This window comes from Taudactylus pleione, unplaced genomic scaffold (genome assembly GCF_031769625.1).
Source record: "Taudactylus pleione unplaced genomic scaffold, aTauple2 ptg000304l, whole genome shotgun sequence".
Classification (NCBI taxonomy): Eukaryota; Metazoa; Chordata; class Amphibia; order Anura; family Myobatrachidae; genus Taudactylus; species Taudactylus pleione.
The window spans coordinates 681,459-706,960 of record NW_028284705.1 but is presented as its reverse complement, the minus strand read 5'-3'; the positions used below and the strand labels follow the sequence as shown (position 1 = coordinate 706,960).

At 49.8% G+C, this 25,502-nt stretch overlaps 1 protein-coding gene across 4 annotated transcripts in view; it reads left to right on the top strand.

The window, feature by feature from the left end:
• The window catches only part of PLEC (plectin), a 249,407-nt gene that overhangs the window by 130,732 nt on the left and 93,173 nt on the right, over nucleotides 1-25,502 (top strand). For all 4 annotated transcript variants that reach the window (XM_088442057.1, XM_088442055.1, XM_088442059.1 and 1 more), the window contains 2 exons: nucleotides 4,189-4,266; nucleotides 4,354-4,446. In XM_088442057.1, the coding sequence (XP_088298183.1) occupies nucleotides 4,189-4,266; nucleotides 4,354-4,446 (171 nt within the window). The remainder of the gene's footprint in view (nucleotides 1-4,188; nucleotides 4,267-4,353; nucleotides 4,447-25,502) is intronic.

Genomic DNA, 25,502 nt, shown 5'->3' with positions numbered 1-25,502 from the left:
ATTATAGCACTACACCCCTATATGTATAATATGTCTTGGCCATGTGACTTTATTATAGCACTACACCCCTATATGTATAATATGTCATGGCCATGTGACTTTATTATAGCACTACACCCCTATATGTATAATATGTCATGGCCATGTGACTTTATTATAGCACTACACCCCTATATGTATAATATGTCATGGCCATGTGACTTTATTATAGCACTACACACCTATATGTAATATCTCATGACCACGTGACTTTATTATAGCACTATACACCTATATATAATATCTCATGGCCGCGTGACTTTATTATAGCACTACACACCAATATGTAATATCTTATGGCGACGTGACTTTATTATAGCACTATACACCTATATATATCATCTCATGGCCATGTGACTTTATTATAGCACTACACACCTATATGTAATATCTCATGGCCATGTGACTATTATAGCACTACACACCTATATGTATTATCTCATGGCCATGTGACTTTATTATAGCACTACACGCCTGTAAATATAATATCTGAATGTCATGGTATTTTGTCATATAACTATATGCCTGTATATGCAATATAAGTATACAGTTATATATATATATATATATATATATATAATCAAGTGACTTTATTACCCCACTACACATCTGTAGATATGATAATGTCATGTGACCACGAGATATTATATAATCACACAGCTGTATATGTAATATCTCATGGCCACATGACGTTATTATACCATCACACAGCTGTATATGTAATATCTCATGGCCACGTGACGTTATTATACCATCACACAGCTGTATATGTAATATCTCAGGGCCACGTGATGTTATTATACCATCACACAACTGTATATGTAATATCTCAGGGCCACGTGACGTTATTATACCATCACACAGCTGTATATGTAATATCTCAGGGCCACGTGACATTATTATACCATCACACAGCTGTATATGTAATATCTCATGGCCACTTGACGTTATTATACCATCACACAGCTGTATATGTAATATCTCATGGCCACGTGACGTTATTATACCATCACACAGCGGTATATGTAATATCTCATGGCCACGTGACGTTATTATACCATCACACAGCTGTATATGTAATATCTCATGGCCATGTGACGTTATTATACCATCACACAGCTGTATATGTAATATCTCATGGCCATGTGACATTATTATACCATCACACAGCTGTATATGTAATATCTCATGGCCACGTGACGTTAATATACCATGACACACCGGCACACCTAATAGCTCGTGGCCATGTGACACTACCACACACTGGTATATGTAATATGATGCCCATGTAATATTCTGTGCTGGATCTCAGCCTACATAGGTACAATGTAACTATAACCCACAGAGCGCTTGCTGTCCTCTCAGGGGTGACATCATGCTGAAGCCGGCCAATCCTTGCTAAAACCTGCTCTAACACGTGGTTGGTGGGATTTGTGATTGGATGTATGTTGATTGGCTGAAGGTGCATGCGCCTCTCTGTTAGCGGTGGTGAGCAGGTGAGTGTGCCAGGCTCATTTCTCCTTTCAGCTGCCGCAGAGCTGATGCCGGGGAAACCGGCCAGAGTACGCAGCTAATGGAGGACATATCTATCCTGGCGCTGTCAGTGACCGCAGGGGTTACGTTCTCCTCACTGCTATTACACACACGTCTACTTCTAGGCATGCCCTGATCTGATTGTGGGTCCTGATTGCAGGGTTTATTCTCAGCATGAGCAGTTATTCAGGATTCACAGTTTAGTCATGGTAGGATAACATGACCCTGGCTGGGTGTACAGGCAGACTGACCAGACTAAGCCCCTTCCCCAGATAGGTCAGTGTGACAGGCTATAAGTGACCATCATGTCTGATTCCCATAGTGCCTAATGACACCATATAGCGTTTATCATGTCACAGGGTCGGTCGCCTAGCGTCACGTTACAGGATTGCGACGCCTCATGTCATTGACCTGTCACGCGTTGGGCTGGCCCTGTTTGGTCTCAGAACTTTCAGATGATCAATATACTTCTATGCTAATGTGGCACAGCAATGTGAGCGAATGGCGCTGTCAGACGAGCGTGCTGCTCGCTTCCTGCCTGGCTCCGGTACCGTCTGGGGTGCGCGCAGATGACCGGCTCTGTGTGAAAGAGCATTTCCTCCTTTAAGATGGTCTTTGAAAAGCTCTCGTCCGCTGCCCCTGAGGAAACGCTCTCTCACAGGGCGGACTTCCCGGGGATTTCCTCAATGTCCCTTTATGGTGGAAATAGAGGTCTTGAAATGTTATCTGCACAGCTCAGCTCTGGTCTCTTGTGTGTCACTCACAGCCTGTCCATAGCCGTCCTTAGTCTGGCCCAGGATACATACAGACGCATAGCCATCCTCACTCTGGCCCAGGATATATACAGACGCATAGCTGTCCTTACTCTGGCCCCGGATACATACAGACGCATAGCCGTCCTTAGTCTGGCCCCGGATACATACAGACGCATAGCTGTCCTTAGTCTGGCCCAGGATACATACAGACGCATAGCCGTCCTTACTCTGGCCCGGGATACATACAGACGCATAGCCGTCCTTAGTCTGGCCCGGATACATACAGACGCATAGGTGTCCTTAGTCTGGCCCAGGATACATACAGACGCATAGCCGTCCTTACTCTGGCCCAGGATACATACAGACGCATAGCCGTCCTTAGTCTGGCCCAGGATACATACAGACGCATAGCCGTCCTTACTCTGGCCCAGGATACATTCAGACGCATAGCCGTCCTTACTCTGGCCCAGGATACATACAGACGCATAGGTGTCCTTACTCTGGCCCAGGATACATACAGACGCATAGCCGTCCTTAGTCTGGCCCGGGATACATACAGACGCATAGCTGTCCTTACTCTGGCCCGGGATACATACAGACGCATAGCTGTCCTTACTCTGGCCCGGGATACATACAGACGCATAGCCGTCCTTAGTCTGGCCCGGGATACATACAGACGCATAGCCGTCCTTACTCTGGCCCGGGATACATACAGACGCATAGCCGTCCTTAGTCTGGCCCGGGATACATACAGACGCATAGCCGTCCTTACTCTGGCCCGGGATACATACAGACGCATAGCTGTCCTTACTCTGGCCCAGGATACATACAGACGCATAGCCGTCCTTAGTCTGGCCCAGGATACATACAGACACATAGCCGTCCTTAGTCTGGCCCGGGATACATACAGACGCATAGCCGTCCTTAGTCTGGCCCGGGATCCATACAGACGCATAGCCGTCCTCACTCTGGCCCGGGATACATACAGACGCATAGCCGTCCTTAGTCTGGCCCGGGATACATACAGACGCATAGCCGTCCTTACTCTGGCCCGGGATACATACAGACGCATAGGTGTCCTTAGTCTGGCCCAGGATACATACAGACGCATAGCCGTCCTTACTCTGGCCCAGGATACATACAGACGCATAGCCGTCCTTAGTCTGGCCCAGGATACATACAGACGCATAGCCGTCCTTAGTCTGGCCCAGGATACATACAGACGCATAGCCGTCCTTACTCTGGCCCAGGATACATACAGACGCATAGCCGTCCTTACTCTGGCCCAGGATACATACAGACGCATAGCCGTCCTTACTCTGGCCCAGGATACATACAGACGCATAGGTGTCCTTACTCTGGCCCAGGATCCATACAGACGCATAGCCGTCCTTACTCTGGCCCGGGATACATACAGACGCATAGCCGTCCTTAGTCTGGCCCAGGATACATACAGACGCATAGGTGTCCTTACTCTGGCCCAGGATACATACAGACGCATAGGTGTCATTAGTAGCAAAGGGATAGGTGACTTGTTGCATGGAACTAGAATATACACAAATCACTCACTACCGAGCTCTACTGCGCAAGTCTAGAGTATTAGAGAGACTAGGAATCGGGGACCGTTCATTTAATACATTGTACTAATGCTCTGAAATCCCTTAGTGAATGAATCCAGCTGAGTGTCAGCCTTTGTGGCCAGCGACTGGTCGCCTCCATGGCGTCTATCCTCTGCAGGGTCAGCCACAGGCATGTTCTCCCGAAGTTAGAGGTGGTCCCTTATATCACAGTGTGCGCTTGTGTTGGGGTATGTGTTTTGGGGAATATGTAAACGCCATAACCTGCGTCTGTTGCGTTACAGCCCCGGGAGAAAGGCCGAATGCGCTTCCACAAGCTGCAGAATGTACAGATCGCTTTGGATTTCCTGAAGCTCAGACAGGTAACTCTCCGGGACCCCGGCTGTACGCTGCGCTCGCTCGCGCTCTCTGCGATGTCCATGCGTTTCAGCTCTCTGTCACTCTTACAGGTGAAACTGGTGAACATCCGGAATGACGACATTGCAGACGGAAATCCCAAGCTGACCCTGGGCTTGATCTGGACCATTATCCTCCACTTCCAGGTAAGCCGGAGCCACAGGGTCTCTGGTCTCCCGCTCTTATCTCCTGGCTTCTGGTGCCAATAGCGGTGTTACGTGAGGACTGCCATGCTTATTGTACCCACATGACTAGGCAGCTCAGCTGGTCACTCTGGCGCATCCTATGTACATTGTGCAGCTGGCATGCTCTGCAGACCGCAGGGTGTGGTCCTGGGTGACTCATTCACCACTACACCCCCCTCCCCGCTGTCTGCAGGGCCTGGCGCAGGGTTTATCATTTCCTGCCTGTGCCTGTTGTGTTACGCCAGGAGGGACAGGCTGGCAGTTACTTGGTCAGAAGATCTTGGGCCCTGTGACTGCAATATTCTGGTGTTTTTAGGCAGACGATCCCCAGTATTACCCTACGTAGGGCGTATCTGCCCATAATAGATCATGACGCACAGGGCTGGCATGTGACTACTTTATGCTGTTTCTGGGTGTCTGATTGTATGCGAGCTGCACGGCTGTGTCATACAGAAAGCAGGACTGACTGATCTGACATGTGTAGGGATAGTGCCTCTGTGTCCCTGCACTTACCTAGCATCACATAGACAACAGTGTAGGACACATAGCTGGGCCCATGCAGAAGCCCTCGTTATCTGGTCTTGTTAAGCAGTGCTCTTTTACAGCAGACATAAGTAGATGTATTCTGTTTTAAGACAGCTATTGCTGTAATTCATGTGCAGAGGTATTACTGTATAGTGCAGAGGTATTGCTGTATAGTGCAGAGGTATTACTGTATAGTGCAGAGGTATTGCTGTATAGTGCAGAGGTATTACTGTATAGTGCAGAGGTATTACTGTATAGTGCAGAGGTATTACTGTATAGTGCAGAGGTATTACTGTATAGTGCAGAGGTATTGCTGTATAGTGCAGAGGTATTGCTGTATAGTGCAGAGGTATTACTGTATAGTGCAGAGGTATTGCTGTATAGTGCAGAGGTATTGCTGTATAGTGCAGAGGTATTGCTGTATAGTGTAGTACATCCCAAGCCTGTATGTTGTGCAGTGTACAGCGCCATCTAGAGGTTGTTAGATGAAACTTCAGGATATTCTACTGTGAGTGCAGCAGGTATGCATGACTGCAGTAACCCTGGCACATATGTTGCTGGTATGCATGCCTGCAGTAACCCTGGCACATATATGTTGCTGGTATGCTTGCCTGCAGTAACCCTGACACATATATGTTGCTGATATGCTTGCCTGCAGTAACCCTGGCACATATATGTTGCTGGTATGCATGACTGCAGTAACCCTGGCACATATGTTGCTGGTATGCATGCCTGCAGTAACCCTGGCACATATATGTTGCTGGTATGCTTGCCTGCAGTAACCCTGGCACATATATGTTGCTGGTATGCTTGCCTGCAGTAACCCTGACACATATATGTTGCTGGTATGCTTGCCTGCAGTAACCCTGGCACATATATGTTGCTGGTATGCATGCCTGAAGTAACCCTGGCACATATATGTTGCTGGTATGCTTGCCTGCAGTAACCCTGACACATATATGTTGCTGGTATGCATGCCTGCAGTAACCCTGGCACATATATGTTGCTGGTATGCATGACTGCAGTAACCCTGGCACATATGTTGCTGGTATGCATGCCTGCAGTAACCCTGACACATATATGTTGCTGGTATGCTTGCCTGTAGTAACCCTGGCACATATATGTTGCTGGTATGCATGCCTGCAGTAACCCTGGCACATATATGTTGCTGGTATGCATGCCTGCAGTAACCCTGGCACATATATATTGCTGGTATGCATGCCTGCAGTAACCCTGGCACATATATGTTGCTGGTATGCATGCCTGAAGTAACCCTGGCACATATATGTTGCTGGTATGCTTGCCTGCAGTAACCCTGACACATATATGTTGCTGGTATGCTTGCCTGCAGTAACCCTGGCACATATATGTTGCTGGTATGCATGACTGCAGTAACCCTGGCACATATGTTGCTGGTATGCATGCCTGCAGTAACCCTGACACATATATGTTGCTGGTATGCTTGCCTGTAGTAACCCTGGCACATATATGTTGCTGGTATGCATGCCTGCAGTAACCCTGGCACATATATGTTGCTGGTATGCATGCCTGCAGTAACCCTGGCACATATATGTTGCTGGTATGCATGCCTGCAGTAACCCTGGCACATATATGTTGCTGGTATGCATGCCTGCAGTAACCCTGGCACATATGTTGCTGGTATGCATGCCTGCAGTAACCCTGGCACATATGTGTTGCTGGTATGCATGCCTGCAGTAACCCTGGCACATATGTTGCTGGTATGCATGCCTGCAGTAACCCTGGCACATATGTGTTGCTGGTATGCATGCCTGCAGTAACCCTGGCACGCATGCCTGCAGTAACCCTGGCACATATATGTTGCTGGCATGCATGCCTGCAGTAACTCTGGCACATATGTTGCTGGTATGCATGCCTGCAGTAACCCTGGCACATATGTGTTGCTGGTATGCATGCCTGCAGTAACCCTGGCACATATGTTGCTGGTATGCATGCCTGCAGTAACCCTGGCACATATATGTTGCTGGTATGCATGCCTGTAGTAACTCTGGCACATATATGTTGGTGGTATGCATGCCTGCAGTAACTCTGGCACATATGTTGCTGGTATGCATGCCTGCAGTAACCCTGGCACATATGTTGCTGGTATGCCTGCCTGCAGTAACTCTGGCACATATGTTGCTGGTATGCATGCCTGCAGTAACTCTGTCACATATGTTGCTGGTATGCATGCCTGCAGTAACTCTGTCACATATGTTGCTGGTATGCATGCCTGCAGTAACTCTGGCACATATGTTGCTGGTATGCAGAAACAGCTTAAAATGCACACGACTCAGAGTGTTACATAAATACGCTATTTTTACGTGCATATTTCAAAAGCAGAATGTTTAGATTCTTATACGTCCACCCTTGTTTGTAACACTGACTGACATGTGGAGTCCTCGTGTGTGTGTGTGTGTGTGTGTGTGTGTATGCATTACACTGACTGATAGAGATAGGGAGCCCTCATAAGTGTGTGTGCAACACTGACTGACATGGGGAGCCCGTGTATGTGGGGAGCCATAGTGTGTGTAAAACAAGCTGATAGTCAGTATTATACACCCACTATGGCTCCCCATGTCTGACATGTGGAGCGCTCAGGTGTGTGCAACACTGACTGACAGATGTGGGGAGCCTTTGTTAATGTATTTGTGTGTGTAACACTGACAGACATGGGGAATCCTTGGAAGTATGTCTGTGTATGTAACAATGACAGACGTGGGGGCCCTCATGTGTATGTAACAATGACAGACGTGGGAGCCCTCATGTGTATGTAACAATGACAGACGTGGGGAGCGCTCGTGTGTGTGTGTGTAACACTGACAGACATGGGGAATCCTTGGAAGTATGTCTGTGTATGTAACAATGACAGACGTGGGGGCCCTCATGTGTATGTAACAATGACAGACGTGGGAGCCCTCATGTGTATGTAACAATGACAGACGTGGGGAGCGCTCGTGTGTGTGTGTGTAACACTGACAGACGTGGGAGCCCTCATGTGTATGTAACAATGACAGACGTGGGGAGCGCTCGTGTGTGTGTGTGTACACTTATCACTATTAGTCTGTGGTCTGTGGGTTTGATTCTGTGGCGGCTGTATGAGGAACTATCACTCGTGCTGGTGTTACAGAATGTTCCTCATATGTCGTTATTCCTCTCTCCTGGTGTCAGAGCACTGCTTCCAGCAGCGTTAGATCATAGGGCGCCGCAGTGACGTGCAGGACATTATGTAGGTCTGTAGTGTAATGTCTCTGTCTCTCCTGGTGTCAGAGCACTGCTTCCAGCAGCGTTATGTCATAGGGAGCCGCAGTGATGTGCAGGGCATTATGTAGGTCTCTAGTGTAATGTCTGTGTCTCTCCTGGTGTCAGAGCACTGCTTCCAGCAGCGTTAGATCATAGGGCGCCGCAGTGACGTGCAGGACATTATGTAGGTCTGTAGTGTAATGTCTCTGTCTCTCCTGGTGTCAGAGCACTGCTTCCAGCAGCGTTAGATCATAGGGCGCCGCAGTGATGTGCAGGACATTATGTAGGTCTCTAGTGTAATGTCTCTGTCTCTCCTGGTGTCAGAGCACTGCTTCCAGCAGCGTTAGATCATAGGGCGCCACAGTGATGTGCAGGAAATTATGTAGGTCTCTAGTGTAATGTCTCTGTCTCTCCTGGTGTCAGAGCACTGCTTCCAGCAGCGTTAGATCATAGGGAGCCGCAGTGACGTGCAGGACATTATGTAGGTCTCTAGTGTAATGTCTCTGTCTCTCCTGGTGTCAGAGCACTGCTTCCAGCAGCGTTAGATCATAGGGAGCCGCAGTGACGTGCAGGACATTATGTAGGTCTCTAGTGTAATGTCTCTGTCTCTCCTGGTGTTAGATCATAGGGCGCCGCAGTGACGTGCAGGACATTATGTAGGTCTGCAGTGTAATGTCTGTGTCTCTCCTGGTGTCAGAGCACTGCTTCCAGCAGCGTTAGATCATAGGGAGCCGCAGTGATGTGCAGGACATTATGTAGGTCTCTAGTGTAATGTCTCTGTCTTTCATGGTGTTAGATCATAGGGAGCCGCAGTGATGTGCAGGACATTATGTAGGTCTCTAGTGTAATGTCTGTGTCTCTCCTGGTGTCAGAGCACTGCTTCCAGCAGCGTTAGATCATAGGGAGCCGCAGTGATGTGCAGGACATTATGTAGGTCTGTAGTGTAATGTCTCTGTCTCTCCTGGTGTCAGAGCACTGCTTCCAGCAGCGTCAGATCATAGGGAGCCACAGTGATGTGCAGGACATTATGTAGGTCTGTAGTGTAATGTCTCTGTCTCTCCTGGTGTCAGAGCACTGCTTCCAGCAGCGTTAGATCATAGGGCGCCGCAGTGATGTGCAGGACATTATGTAGTTCTCTAGTGTAATGTCTCTGTCTCTCCTGGTGTCAGAGCACTGCTTCCAGCAGCGTTAGATCATAGGGCGCCGCAGTGATGTGCAGGACATTATGTAGGTCTCTAGTGTAATGTCTCTGTCTCTCCTGGTGTCAGAGCACTGCTTCCAGCAGCGTTAGATCATAGGGAGCCGCAGTGACGTGCAGGACATTATGTAGGTCTCTAGTGTAATGTCTCTGTCTCTCCTGGTGTTAGATCATAGGGCGCCGCAGTGACGTGCAGGACATTATGTAGGTCTGCAGTGTAATGTCTGTGTCTCTCCTGGTGTCAGAGCACTGCTTCCAGCAGCGTTAGATCATAGGGAGCCGCAGTGATGTGCAGGACATTATGTAGGTCTCTAGTGTAATGTCTCTGTCTTTCATGGTGTTAGATCATAGGGAGCCGCAGTGACGTGCAGGACATTATGTAGGTCTCTAGTGTAATGTCTCTGTCTCTCCTGGTGTCAGAGCACTGCTTCCAGCAGCGTTAGATCATAGGGAGCCGCAGTGATGTGCAGGACATTATGTAGGTCTCTAGTGTAATGTCTGTGTCTCCTGGTGTCAGAGCACTGCTTCCAGCAGCGTTAGATCATCGGGAGCTGCAGTGATGTGCAGGACATTATGTAGGTCTCTAGTGTAATGTCTCTGTCTCTCCTGGTGTTAGATCATAGGGCGCCGCAGTGATGTGCAGGATATTATGTAGGTCTCTAGTGTAATGTCTCTGTCTCTCCTGGTGTCAGAGCAGTGCTTCCAGCAGTGTTATGTCATAGGGAGCCGCAGTGATGTGCAGGACATTATGTAGGTCTCTAGTGTAATGTCTCTGTCCCTCCTGGTGTCAGAGCACTGCTTCCAGCAGCGTTATGTCATAGGGAGCCGCAGTGACGTGCAGGACATTATGTAGGTCTCTAGTGTAATGTCTGTGTCTCTCCTGGTGTCAGAGCACTGCTTCCAGCAGCGTTAGATCACAGGGAGCCGCAGTGATGTGCAGGACATTATGTAGGTCTCTAGTGTAATGTCTGTCTCTCCTGGTGTCAGAGCACTGCTTCCAGCAGCGTTAGATCATAGGGAGCCGCAGTGACGTGCAGGACATTATGTAGGTCTCTAGTGTACTGTCTCTGTCTCTCCTGGTGTTAGATCATAGGGAGCCGCAGTGACGTGCAGGACATTATGTAGGTCTCTAGTGTAATGTCTCTGTCTCTCCTGGTGTCAGAGCACTGCTTCCAGCAGCGTTAGATCATAGGGAGCCGCAGTGATGTGCAGGACATTATGTAGGTCTCTAGTGTAATGTCTCTGTCTCTCCTGGTGTCAGAGCACTGCTTCCAGCAGTGTTATGTCATAGGGAGCCGCAGTGATGTGCAGGACATTATGTAGGTCTCTGGTGTAATGTCTGTCTCTCCTGGTGTCAGAGCACTGCTTCCAGCAGCGTTAGATCATAGGGAGCCGCAGTGACGTGCAGGACATTATGTAGGTCTCTAGTGTAATGTCTCTGTCTCTCCTGTTGTTAGATCATAGGGCGCCGCAGTGATGTGCAGGATATTATGTAGGTCTCTAGTGTAATGTCTCTGTCTCTCCTGGTGTCAGAGCAGTGCTTCCAGCAGTGTTATGTCATAGGGAGCCGCAGTGATGTGCAGGACATGGTCTCTAGTGTAATGTCTGTGTCTCCTGGTGTCAGAGCACTGCTTCCAGCAGTGTTATGTCATAGGGAGCCGCAGTGACGTGCAGGACATTATGTAGGTCTCTAGTGTAATGTCTCTGTCTCTCCTGGTGTCAGAGCACTGCTTCCAGCAGCGTTAGATCATAGGGAGCCGCAGTGACGTGCAAGACATTATGTAGGTCTCTAGTGTAATGTCTCTGTCTCTCCTGGTGTCAGAGCACTGCTTCCAGCAGCGTTAGATCATAGGGAGCCGCAGGGACGTGCAGGACATTATGTAGGTCTCTAGTGTAATGTCTCTGTCTCTCCTGGTGTCAGAGCACTGCTTCCAGCAGCGTTAGATCATAGGGAGCCGCAGTGATGTGCAGGACATTATGCAGGTCTCTAGTGTAATGTCTCTGTCTTTCATGGTGTTAGATCATAGGGCGCCGCAGTGACGTGCAGGACATTATGTAGGTCTGCAGTGTAATATCTCTGTCTCTCCTGGTGTCAGAGCACTGCTTCCAGCAGCGTTAGATCATAGGGAGCCGCAGTGACGTGCAGGACATTATGTAGGTCTCTAGTGTAATGTCTCTGTCGCTCCTGGTGTTAGATCATAGGGCGCCGCAGTGATGTGCAGGACATTATGTAGGTCTCTAATGTAATGTCTCTGTCTCTCCTGGTGTCAGAGCACTGCTTCCAGCAGCGTTAGATCATAGGGAGCCACAGTGATGTGCAGGACATTATGTAGGTCTATAGTGTAATGTCTCTGTCTTTCATGGTGTCAGATAATAGGGCGCCGCAGTGACGTGCAGGACATTATGTAGGTCTGCAGTGTAATGTCTGTGTCTCTCCTGGTGTCAGAGCACTGCTTCCAGCAGCGTGAGATCTTAGGGAGCTGCAGTGATGTGCAGGACATTATGTAGGTCTCTAGTGTAATGTCTCTGTCTCTCGTGGTGTTAGATCATAGGGTGCCGCAGTGGTGTGCAGGACATTATGTAGGTCTCTAGTGTAATGTCTCTGTCTCTCCTGGTGTCAGAGCACTGCTTCCAGCAGCGTTAGATCATAGGGAGCCGCAGTGACGTGCAGGACATTATGTAGGTCTGTAAAGTAATGTCTCTGTCTCTCCTGGTGTCAGAGCACTGCTTCCAGCAGCGTTAGATCATAGGGAGCCGCAGTGACGTGCAGGACATTATATAGGTCTCTAGTGTAATGTCTCTGTCTCTCCTGGTGTCAGAGCACTGCTTCCAGCAGTGTTAGGTCATAGGGAGCCGCAGTGACGTGCAGGACATTTTCTAGGTCTCTAGTGTAATGGTTCTGTCTCTCCTGGTGTTAGATCATAGGGAGCTGCAGTGATGTGCAGGACATTATGTAGGTCTGTAGTGTAATGTCTCTGTCTCTCCTAGTGTCAGAGCAGTGCTTCCAGCAGCGTTAGATCATAGGGAGCCGCAGTGACGTGCAGGACATTTTGTAGGTCTCTAGTGTAATGTCTCTGTCTCTCCTGGTGTCAGAGCACTGCTTCCAGCAGCGTTAGATCATAGGGAGCCGTAGTGACGTGCAGGACATTATGTAGTTCTCTAGTGTAATGTCTCTGTCTCTCCTGGTGTCAGAGCACTGCTTCCTGCAGCGTTAGATCATTGGGAGCCACAGTGATGTGCAGGACATTATGTAGGTCTCTAGTGTAATGTCTCTGTCTTTCATGGAGTTAGATCATAGGGCGCCGCAGTGACGTGCAGGACATTATGTAGCTCTGCAGTGTAATGTCTGTGTCTCTCCTGGTGTCAGAGCACTGCTTCCAGCAGCGTTAGATCATAGGGAGCTGCAGTGATGTGCAGGACATTATGTTGGTCTCTAGTGTAATGTCTCTGTCTCTCCTGGTGTTAGATCATAGGGCGCCGCAGTGATGTGCAGGACATTATGTAGGTCTCTAGTATAATGTCTGTGTCTCTCCTGGTGTCAGCGCACTGCTTCCAGCAGTGTTATGTCATAGGGAGCCGCAGTGATGTGCAGGACATTATGTAGGTCTCTAGTGTAATGTCTCTGTCTCTCCTGGCGTTAGATCATAGGGCGTCGCAGTGATGTGCAGGACATTATGTAGGTCTGCAGTGTAATGCCTGTGTCTCTCCTGGTGTCAGAGCACTGCTTCCAGCAGCGTTAGATAATAGGGAGCCGGAGTGACGTGCAGGACATTATGTAGGTCTCTAGTGTAATGTCTCTGTCTCTCCTGGTGTCAGAGCACTGCTTCCAGCAGCGTTAGATCATAGGGAGCCGCAGTGACGTGCAGGACATTATGTAGGTCTCTAGTGTAATGTCTCTGTCTCTCCTGGTGTTAGAGCACTGCTTCCAGCAGTGTTATGTGATAGGGAGCCGCAGTGATGTGCAGGACATTATGTAGGTCTGTAGTGTAAGGTCTCTGTCTCTCCTGGTGTCAGAGCACTGCTTCCAGCAGCGTTAGATCACAGGGAGCCGCAGTGACGTGCAGGACATTATGTTGGTCTCTAGTGTAATGTCTCTGTCTCTCCTGGTGTCAGAGCACTGCTTCCAGCAGCGTTAGATCATAGGGAGCCGCAGTGATGTGCAGGACATTATGTAGGTCTCTAGTGTAATGTCTCTGTCTCTCCTGGTGTCAGAGCACTGCTTCCAGCAGCGTTAGATCATAGGGCGCCGCAGTGACGTGCAGGACATTATGTAGGTCTGCAGTGTAATGTCTGTGTCTCTCCTGGTGTCAGAGCACTGCTTCCAGCAGCGTTATATCATAGGGAGCCGCAGTGATGTGCAGGACATTATGTAGGTCTCTAGTGTAATGTCTCTGTCTCTCCTGGTGTCAGAGCACTGCTTCCAGCAGCGTTAGGTTATAGGGAGCCGCAGTGATGTGCAGGACATTATGTAGGTCTCTAGTGTAATGTCTCTGTCTCTCCTGGTGTTAGATCATAGGGCGCCGCAGTGATGTGCAGGACATTATGTAGGTCTCTAGTGTAATGTGTCTGTCTCTCCTGGTGTCAGAGCACTGCTTCCAGCAGCGTTAGATCATAGGGAGCCGCAGTGATGTGCAGGACATTATGTAGGTCTCTAGTGTAATGTCTGTGTCTCTCCTGGTGTCAGAGCATTGCTTCCAGCAGCGTTAGATCACAGGGAGCCGCAGTGATGTGCAGGACATTATGTAGGTCTCTAGTGTAATGTCTGTGTCTCTCCTGGTGTCAGAGCACTGCTTCCAGCAGCGTTAGGTCACAGGGAGCCGCAGTGATGTGCAGGACATTATGTAGGTCTCTAGTGTAATGTCTCTGTCTCTCCTGGTGTCAGAGCACTGCTTCCAGCAGCGTTAGATCATAGGGAGCCGCAGTGACGTGCAGGACATTATGTAGGTCTCTAGTGTAATGTCTGTGTCTCTCCTGGTGTCAGAGCACTGCTTCCAGCAGCGTTAGATCACAGGGAGCCGCAGTGACGTGCAGGACATTATGTAGGTCTCTAGTGTAATGTCTCTGTCTCTACTGGTGTCAGAGCACTGGTTCCAGCAGCGGTAGATCATAGGGAGCCGCAGTGATGTGCAGGACATTATGTAGGTCTCTAGTGTAATGTCTGTGTCTCTCCTGGTGTCAGAGCACTGCTTCCAGCAGCGTTAGGTTATAGGGAGCCGCAGTGATGTGCAGGGCATTATGTAGGTCTCTAGTGTAATGTCTGTGTCTCTCCTGGTGTCAGAGCACTGCTTCCAGCAGCGTTAGGTCATAGGGAGCCGCAGTGACGTGCAGGACATTATGTAGGTCTCTAGTGTAATGTCTCTGTCTCTCCTGGTGTTAGATCATAGGGCGCCGCAGTGATGTGCAGGACATTATGTAGGTCTCTAGTGTAATGTGTCTGTCTCTCCTGGTGTCAGAGCACTGCTTCCAGCAGCGTTAGATCATAGGGAGCCGCAGTGATGTGCAGGACATTATGTAGGTCTCTAGTGTAATGTCTGTGTCTCTCCTGGTGTCAGAGCACTGCTTCCAGCAGCGTTAGATCACAGGGAGCCGCAGTGATGTGCAGGACATTATGTAGGTCTCTAGTGTAATGTCTGTGTCTCTCCTGGTGTCAGAGCACTGCTTCCAGCAGCGTTAGGTCACAGGGAGCCGCAGTGATGTGCAGGACATTATGTAGGTCTCTAGTGTAATGTCTCTGTCTCTCCTGGTGTCAGAGCACTGCTTCCAGCAGCGTTAGATCATAGGGAGCCGCAGTGACGTGCAGGACATTATGTAGGTCTCTAGTGTAATGTCTGTGTCTCTCCTGGTGTCAGAGCACTGCTTCCAGCAGCGTTAGATCACAGGGAGCCGCAGTGACGTGCAGGACATTATGTAGGTCTCTAGTGTAATGTCTCTGTCTCTACTGGTGTCAGAGCACTGGTTCCAGCAGCGTTAGATCATAGGGAGCCGCAGTGATGTGCAGGACATTATGTAGGTCTCTAGTGTAATGTCTGTGTCTCTCCTGGTGTCAGAGCACTGCTTCCAGCAGCGTTAGATCACAGGGAGCCGCAGTGATGTGCATGTCATTATGTAGGTCTCTAGTGTAATGTCTCTGTCTCTCCTGGTGTTATATCATAGGGAGCCGCAGTGACGTGCAGGACATTATGTAGGTCTCTAGTGTAATGTCTCTGTCTCTCCTGGTGTTAGATCATAGGGAGCCGCAGTGATGTGCAGGACATTATGTAGGTCTCTAGTGTAATGTCTCTGTCTCTCCTGGTGTCAGAGCACTGCTTCCAGCAGCGTTAGATCATAGGGAGCCGCAGTGATGTGCAGGACATTATGTAGGTCTCTAGTGTAATGTCTCTGTCTCTCCTGGTGTTAGATCATAGGGAGCGCAGTGACGTGCAGGACATTATGTAGGTCTCTAGTGTAATGTCTCTGCCTCTCCTGGTGTCAGAGCATTGCTTCCAGCAGCGTTATATAATAGGGAGCCGCAGTGATGTGCAGGACATTATGTAGGTCTCTAGTGTAATGTCTCTGTCTCTCCTGGTGTCAGAGCACTGCTTCCAGCAGCGTTAGATCATAGGGAGCCGCAGTGATGTGCAGGACATTATGTAGGTCTCTAGTGTAATGTCTCTGTCTCTCCTGGTGTTAGATCATAGGGAGCGCAGTGACGTGCAGGACATTATGTAGGTATGTAGTGTAATGTCTGTGTCTCTCCTGGTGTCAGATCATAGGGAGCCGCAGTGATGTGCAGGACATTATGTAGGTCTCTAGTGTAATGTCTGTGTCTCTCCTGGTGTCAGAGCACTGCTTCCAGCAGCGTTAGATCACAGGGAGCCGCAGTGACGTGCAGGACATTATGTAGGTCTCTAGTGTAATGTCTCTGTCTCTACTGGTGTCAGAGCACTGGTTCCAGCAGCGTTAGATCATAGGGAGCCGCAGTGATGTGCAGGACATTATGTAGGTCTGTAGTGTAATGTCTCTGTCTCTCCTCGTGTCAGAGCAGTGCTTCCAGCAGCGTTAGATCACAGGGAGCCGCAGTGACGTGCAGGACATTATGTAGGTCTCTAGTGTAATGTCTGTGTCTCTCCTGGTGTCAGAGCACTGCTTCCAGCAGCGTTAGATCACAGGGAGCCGCAGTGATGTGCATGTCATTATGTTGGTCTCTAGTGTAATGTCTCTGTCTCTCCTGGTGTTAGATCATAGGGCGCCGCAGTGATGTGCAGGACATTATGTAGGTCTCTAGTATAATGTCTGTGTCTCTCCTGGTGTCAGCGCACTGCTTCCAGCAGTGTTATGTCATAGGGAGCCGCAGTGATGTGCAGGACATTATGTAGGTCTGTAGTGTAATGTCTTTGTCTCTCCTGGTGTCAGAGCACTGCTTCCAGCAGCGTTAGGTCATAGGGAGCCGCAGTGACGTGCAGGACATTATGTAGGTCTCTAGTGTAATGTCTCTGTCTCTCCTGGCGTTAGATCATAGGGCGTCGCAGTGACGTGCAGGACATTATGTAGGTCTCTAGTGTAATGTCTGTGTCTCTCCTGGTGTCAGAGCACTGCTTCCAGCAGCGTTAGATCACAGGGAGCCGCAGTGACGTGCAGGACATTATGTAGGTCTCTAGTGTAATGTCTCTGTCTCTACTGGTGTCAGAGCACTGGTTCCAGCAGCGTTAGATCATAGGGAGCCGCAGTGATGTGCAGGACATTATGTAGGTCTGTAGTGTAATGTCTCTGTCTCTCCTCGTGTCAGAGCAGTGCTTCCAGCAGCGTTAGATCACAGGGAGCCGCAGTGACGTGCAGGACATTATGTAGGTCTCTAGTTTAATGTCTGTGTCTCTCCTGGTGTCAGAGCACTGCTTCCAGCAGCGTTAGATCACAGGGAGCCGCAGTGATGTGCATGTCATTATGTAGGTCTCTAGTGTAATGTCTCTGTCTCTCCTGGTGTTAGATCGTAGGGAGCCGCAGTGACGTGCAGGACATTATGTAGGTCTCTAGTGTAATGTCTCTGTCTCTCCTGGTGTTAGATCATAGGGAGCCGCAGTGACGTGCAGGACATTATGTAGGTCTCTAGTGTAATGTCTCTGTCTCTCCTGGTGTCAGAGCACTACTTCCAGCAGCGTTAGATCATAGGGAGCCGCAGTGACGTGCAGGACATTATGTAGGTCTGTAGTGTAATGTCTCTTTCTCTCCTGGTGTTAGATCATAGGGCGCCGCAGTGATGTGCAGGACATTATGTAGGTCTCTAGTATAATGTCTGTGTCTCTCCTGGTGTCAGAGCACTGCTTCCTGCAGTGTTATGTCATAGGGAGCCGCAGTGATGTGCAGGACATTATGTAGGTCTCTAGTGTAATGTCTCTGTCTCTCCTGGTGTCAGAGCACTGCTTCCAGCAGCGTTAGATCACAGGGAGCCGCAGTGACGTGCAGGACATTATGTAGGTCTCTAGTGTAATGTCTCTGTCTCTACTGGTGTCAGAGCACTGCTTCCAGCAGCGTTAGATCATAGGGAGCTGCAGTGATGTGCAGGACATTATGTTGGTCTCTAGTGTAATGTCTCTGTCTCTCCTGGTGTTAGATCATAGGGCGCCGCAGTGATGTGCAGGACATTATGTAGGTCTCTAGTATAATGTCTGTGTCTCTCCTGGTGTCAGCGCACTGCTTCCAGCAGTGTTATGTCATAGGGAGCCGCAGTGATGTGCAGGACATTATGTAGGTCTGTAGTGTAATGTCTTTGTCTCTCCTGGTGTCAGAGCACTGCTTCCAGCAGCGTTAGGTCATAGGGAGCCGCAGTGACGTGCAGGACATTATGTAGGTCTCTAGTGTAGTGTCTCTGTCTCTCCTGGCGTTAGATCATAGGGCGTCGCAGTGACGTGCAGGACATTATGTAGGTCTGCAGTGTAATGCCTGTGTCTCTCCTGGTGTCAGAGCACTGCTTCCAGCAGCGTTAGATAATAGGGAGCCGGAGTGACGTGCAGGACATTATGTAGGTCTCTAGTGTAATGTCTCTGTCTCTCCTGGTGTCAGAGCTCTGCTTCCAGCAGCGTTAGATCATAGGGCGTCGCAGTGACGTGCAGGACATTATGTAGGTCTGCAGTGTAATGCCTGTGTCTCTCCTGGTGTCAGAGCACTGCTTCCAGCAGCGTTAGATAATAGGGAGCCGGAGTGACGTGCAGGACATTATGTAGGTCTCTAGTGTAATGTCTCTGTCTCTCCTGGTGTTAGAGCACTGCTTCCAGCAGTGTTATGTGATAGGGAGCCGCAGTGATGTGCAGGACATTATGTAGGTCTGTAGTGTAAGGTCTCTGTCTCTCCTGGCGTCAGAGCACTGCTTCCAGCAGCGTTAGATCACAGGGAGCCGCAGTGACGTGCAGGACATTATGTTGGTCTCTAGTGTAATGTCTCTGTCTCTCCTGGTGTCAGAGCACTGCTTCCAGCAGCGTTAGATCATAGGGAGCCGCAGTGATGTGCAGGACATTATGTAGGTCTCTAGTGTAATGTCTCTGTCTCTCCTGGTGTCAGAGCACTGCTTCCAGCAGCGTTAGATCATAGGGCGCCGCAGTGACGTGCAGGACATTATGTAGGTCTGCAGTGTAATGTCTCTGTCTCTCCTGGTGTCAGAGCACTGCTTCCAGCAGCGTTAGATCATAGGGCGCCGCAGTGACGTGCAGGACATTATGTAGGTCTGCAGTGTAATGTCTGTGTCTCTCCTGGTGTCAGAGCACTGCTTCCAGCAGCGTTAGATCATAGGGAGCCGCAGTGATGTGCAGGACATTATGTAGGTCTCTAGTGTAATGTCTCTGTCTCTCCTGGTGTCAGAGCACTGCTTCCAGCAGCGTTAGATCACAGGGAGCCGCAGTGACGTGCAGGACATTATGTAGGTCTCTAGTGTAATGTCTCTGTCTCTACTGGTGTCAGAGCACTGCTTCCAGCAGCGTTAGATCATAGGGAGCTGCAGTGATGTGCAGGACATTATGTTGGTCTCTAGTGTAATGTCTCTGTCTCTCCTGGTGTTAGATCATAGGGCGCCGCAGTGATGTGCAGGACATTATGTAGGTCTCTAGTATAATGTCTGTGTCTCTCCTGGTGTCAGCGCACTGCTTCCAGCAGTGTTATGTCATAGGGAGCCGCAGTGATGTGCAGGACATTATGTAGGTCTGTAGTGTAATGTCTTTGTCTCTCCTGGTGTCAGAGCACTGCTTCCAGCAGCGTTAGGTCATAGGGAGCCGCAGTGACGTGCAGGACATTATGTAGGTCTCTAGTGTAGTGTCTCTGTCTCTCCTGGCGTTAGATCATAGGGCGTCGCAGTGACGTGCAGGACATTATGTAGGTCTGCAGTGTAATGCCTGTGTCTCTCCTGGTGTCAGAGCACTGCTTCCAGCAGCGTTAGATAATAGGGAGCCGGAGTGACGTGCAGGACATTATGTAGGTCTCTAGTGTAATGTCTCTGTCTCTCCTGGTGTCAGAGCTCTGCTTCCAGCAGCGTTAGATCATAGGGCGTCGCAGTGACGTGCAGGACATTATGTAGGTCTGCAGTGTAATGCCTGTGTCTCTCCTGGTGTCAGAGCACTGCTTCCAGCAGCGTTAGATAATAGGGAGCCGGAGTGACGTGCAGGACATTATGTAGGTCTCTAGTGTAATGTCTCTGTCTCTCCTGGTGTTAGAGCACTGCTTCCAGCAGTGTTATGTGATAGGGAGCCGCAGTGATGTGCAGGACATTATGTAGGTCTGTAGTGTAAGGTCTCTGTCTCTCCTGGCGTCAGAGCACTGCTTCCAGCAGCGTTAGATCACAGGGAGCCGCAGTGACGTGCAGGACATTATGTTGGTCTCTAGTGTAATGTCTCTGTCTCTCCTGGTGTCAGAGCACTGCTTCCAGCAGCGTTAGATCATAGGGAGCCGCAGTGATGTGCAGGACATTATGTAGGTCTCTAGTGTAATGTCTCTGTCTCTCCTGGTGTCAGAGCACTGCTTCCAGCAGCGTTAGATCATAGGGCGCCGCAGTGACGTGCAGGACATTATGTAGGTCTGCAGTGTAATGTCTCTGTCTCTCCTGGTGTCAGAGCACTGCTTCCAGCAGCGTTAGATCATAGGGCGCCGCAGTGACGTGCAGGACATTATGTAGGTCTGCAGTGTAATGTCTGTGTCTCTCCTGGTGTCAGAGCACTGCTTCCAGCAGCGTTAGATCATAGGGAGCCGCAGTGATGTGCAGGACATTATGTAGGTCTCTAGTGTAATGTCTCTGTCTCTCCTGGTGTCAGAGCACTGCTTCCAGCAGCGTTAGGTTATAGGGAGCCGCAGTGATGTGCAGGGCATTATGTAGGTCTCTAGTGTAATGTCTGTGTCTCTCCTGGTGTCAGAGCACTGCTTCCAGCAGCGTTAGGTCATAGGGAGCCGCAGTGACGTGCAGGACATTATGTAGGTCTCTAGTGTAATGTCTCTGTCTCTCCTGGTGTTAGATCATAGGGCGCCGCAGTGATGTGCAGGACATTATGTAGGTCTCTAGTGTAATGTGTCTGTCTCTCCTGGTGTCAGAGCACTGCTTCCAGCAGCGTTAGATCATAGGGAGCCGCAGTGATGTGCAGGACATTATGTAGGTCTCTAGTGTAATGTCTGTGTCTCTCCTGGTGTCAGAGCACTGCTTCCAGCAGCGTTAGATCACAGGGAGCCGCAGTGATGTGCAGGACATTATGTAGGTCTCTAGTGTAATGTCTCTGTCTCTCCTGGTGTCAGAGCACTGCTTCCAGCAGCGTTAGATCATAGGGAGCCGCAATGACGTGCAGGACATTATGTAGGTCTCTAGTGTAATGTCTGTGTCTCTCCTGGTGTCAGAGCACTGCTTCCAGCAGCGTTAGATCACAGGGAGCCGCAGTGACGTGCAGGACATTATGTAGGTCTCTAGTGTAATGTCTCTGTCTCTACTGGTGTCAGAGCACTGGTTCCAGCAGCGTTAGATCATAGGGAGCCGCAGTGATGTGCAGGACATTATGTAGGTCTGTAGTGTAATGTCTCTGTCTCTCCTCGTGTCAGAGCAGTGCTTCCAGCAGCGTTAGATCACAGGGAGCCGCAGTGACGTGCAGGACATTATGTAGGTCTCTAGTGTAATGTCTGTGTCTCTCCTGGTGTCAGAGCACTGCTTCCAGCAGCGTTAGATCACAGGGAGCCGCAGTGATGTGCATGTCATTATGTAGGTCTGTAGTGTAATGCCTGTGTCTCTCCTGGTGTCAGAGCACTGCTTCCAGCAGCGTTAGATAATAGGGAGCCGGAGTGACGTGCAGGACATTATGTAGGTCTCTAGTGTAATGTCTCTGTCTCTCCTGGTGTCAGAGCTCTGCTTCCAGCAGCGTTAGATCATAGGGCGTCGCAGTGACGTGCAGGACATTATGTAGGTCTGCAGTGTAATGCCTGTGTCTCTCCTGGTGTCAGAGCACTGCTTCCAGCAGCGTTAGATAATAGGGAGCCGGAGTGACGTGCAGGACATTATGTAGGTCTCTAGTGTAATGTCTCTGTCTCTCCTGGTGTTAGAGCACTGCTTCCAGCAGTGTTATGTGATAGGGAGCCGCAGTGATGTGCAGGACATTATGTAGGTCTGTAGTGTAAGGTCTCTGTCTCTCCTGGTGTCAGAGCACTGCTTCCAGCAGCGTTAGATCACAGGGAGCCGCAGTGACGTGCAGGACATTATGTTGGTCTCTAGTGTAATGTCTCTGTCTCTCCTGGTGTCAGAGCACTGCTTCCAGCAGCGTTAGATCATAGGGAGCCGCAGTGATGTGCAGGACATTATGTAGGTCTCTAGTGTAATGTCTCTGTCTCTCCTGGTGTCAGAGCACTGCTTCCAGCAGCGTTAGATCATAGGGCGCCGCAGTGACGTGCAGGACATTATGTAGGTCTGCAGTGTAATGTCTCTGTCTCTCCTGGTGTCAGAGCACTGCTTCCAGCAGCGTTAGATCATAGGGCGCCGCAGTGACGTGCAGGACATTATGTAGGTCTGCAGTGTAATGTCTGTGTCTCTCCTGGTGTCAGAGCACTGCTTCCAGCAGCGTTAGATCATAGGGAGCCGCAGTGATGTGCAGGACATTATGTAGGTCTCTAGTGTAATGTCTCTGTCTCTCCTGGTGTCAGAGCACTGCTTCCAGCAGCGTTAGGTTATAGGGAGCCGCAGTGATGTGCAGGGCATTATGTAGGTCTCTAGTGTAATGTCTGTGTCTCTCCTGGTGTCAGAGCACTGCTTCCAGCAGCGTTAGGTCATAGGGAGCCGCAGTGACGTGCAGGACATTATGTAGGTCTCTAGTGTAATGTCTCTGTCTCTCCTGGTGTTAGATCATAGGGCGCCGCAGTGATGTGCAGGACATTATGTAGGTCTCTAGTGTAATGTGTCTGTCTCTCCTGGTGTCAGAGCACTGCTTCCAGCAGCGTTAGATCATAGGGAGCCGCAGTGATGTGCAGGACATTATGTAGGTCTCTAGTGTAATGTCTGTGTCTCTCCTGGTGTCAGAGCACTGCTTCCAGCAGCGTTAGATCACAGGGAGCCGCAGTGATGTGCAGGACATTATGTAGGTCTCTAGTGTAATGTCTGTGTCTCTCCTGGTGTCAGAGCACTGCTTCCAGCAGCGTTAGGTCACAGGGAGCCGCAGTGATGTGCAGGACATTATGTACGTCTCTAGTGTAATGTCTCTGTCTCTCCTGGTGTCAGAGCACTGCTTCCAGCAGCGTTAGATCATAGGGAGCCGCAATGACGTGCAGGACATTATGTAGGTCTCTAGTGTAATGTCTGTGTCTCTCCTGGTGTCAGAGCACTGCTTCCAGCAGCGTTAGATCACAGGGAGCCGCAGTGACGTGCAGGACATTATGTAGGTCTCTAGTGTAATGTCTCTGTCTCTACTGGTGTCAGAGCACTGGTTCCAGCAGCGTTAGATCATAGGGAGCCGCAGTGATGTGCATGTCATTATGTAGGTCTCTAGTGTAATGTCTCTGTCTCTCCTGGTGTTAGATCATAGGGAGCCGCAGTGACGTGCAGGACATTATGTAGGTCTCTAGTGTAATGTCTCTGTCTCTCCTGGTGTCAGAGCACTGCTTCCAGCAGCGTTAGATCATAGGGAGCCGCAGTGATGTGCAGGACATTATGTAGGTCTCTAGTGTAATGTCTCTGTCTCTCCTGGTGTTAGATCATAGGGAGCGCAGTGACGTGCAGGACATTATGTAGGTCTCTAGTGTAATGTCTCTGCCTCTCCTGGTGTCAGAGCATTGCTTCCAGCAGCGTTATATAATAGGGAGCCGCAGTGATGTGCAGGACATTATGTAGGTCTCTAGTGTAATGTCTCTGTCTCTCCTGGTGTCAGAGCACTGCTTCCAGCAGCGTTAGATCATAGGGAGCCGCAGTGATGTGCAGGACATTATGTAGGTCTCTAGTGTAATGTCTCTGTCTCTCCTGGTGTTAGATCATAGGGAGCGCAGTGACGTGCAGGACATTATGTAGGTATGTAGTGTAATGTCTGTGTCTCTCCTGGTGTCAGATCATAGGGAGCCGCAGTGATGTGCTGGACATTATGTAGGTCTCTAGTGTAATGTCTCTGTCTCTCCTGGTGTCAGAGCATTGCTTCCAGCAGCGTTAGATCACAGGGAGCCACAGTGATGTGCAGGACATTATGTAGGTCTCTAGTGCAATGTCTCTGTCTCTCCTGGTGTCAGATCATAGGGAGCCGCAGTGACGTGCAGGACATTATGTAGGTCTCTAGTGTAATGTCTCGGTCTCTCCTGGTGTTAGATCATAGGGAGCCGCAGTGATGTGCAGGACATTATGTAGGTCTCTAGTGTAATGTCTCTGTCTCTCCTGGTGTCAGAGCTCTGCTTCCAGCAGCGTTAGATCATAGGGCGTCGCAGTGACGTGCAGGACATTATGTAGGTCTGCAGTGTAATGCCTGTGTCTCTCCTGGTGTCAGAGCACTGCTTCCAGCAGCGTTAGATAATAGGGAGCCGGAGTGACGTGCAGGACATTATGTAGGTCTCTAGTGTAATGTCTCTGTCTCTCCTGGTGTTAGAGCACTGCTTCCAGCAGTGTTATGTGATAGGGAGCCGCAGTGATGTGCAGGACATTATGTAGGTCTGTAGTGTAAGGTCTCTGTCTCTCCTGGTGTCAGAGCACTGCTTCCAGCAGCGTTAGATCACAGGGAGCCGCAGTGACGTGCAGGACATTATGTTGGTCTCTAGTGTAATGTCTCTGTCTCTCCTGGTGTCAGAGCACTGCTTCCAGCAGCGTTAGATCATAGGGAGCCGCAGTGATGTGCAGGACATTATGTAGGTCTCTAGTGTAATGTCTCTGTCTCTCCTGGTGTCAGAGCACTGCTTCCAGCAGCGTTAGATCATAGGGCGCCGCAGTGACGTGCAGGACATTATGTAGGTCTGCAGTGTAATGTCTCTGTCTCTCCTGGTGTCAGAGCACTGCTTCCAGCAGCGTTAGATCATAGGGCGCCGCAGTGACGTGCAGGACATTATGTAGGTCTGCAGTGTAATGTCTGTGTCTCTCCTGGTGTCAGAGCACTGCTTCCAGCAGCGTTAGATCATAGGGAGCCGCAGTGATGTGCAGGACATTATGTAGGTCTCTAGTGTAATGTCTCTGTCTCTCCTGGTGTCAGAGCACTGCTTCCAGCAGCGTTAGGTTATAGGGAGCCGCAGTGATGTGCAGGGCATTATGTAGGTCTCTAGTGTAATGTCTGTGTCTCTCCTGGTGTCAGAGCACTGCTTCCAGCAGCGTTAGGTCATAGGGAGCCGCAGTGACGTGCAGGACATTATGTAGGTCTCTAGTGTAATGTCTCTGTCTCTCCTGGTGTTAGATCATAGGGCGCCGCAGTGATGTGCAGGACATTATGTAGGTCTCTAGTGTAATGTGTCTGTCTCTCCTGGTGTCAGAGCACTGCTTCCAGCAGCGTTAGATCATAGGGAGCCGCAATGACGTGCAGGACATTATGTAGGTCTCTAGTGTAATGTCTGTGTCTCTCCTGGTGTCAGAGCACTGCTTCCAGCAGCGTTAGAT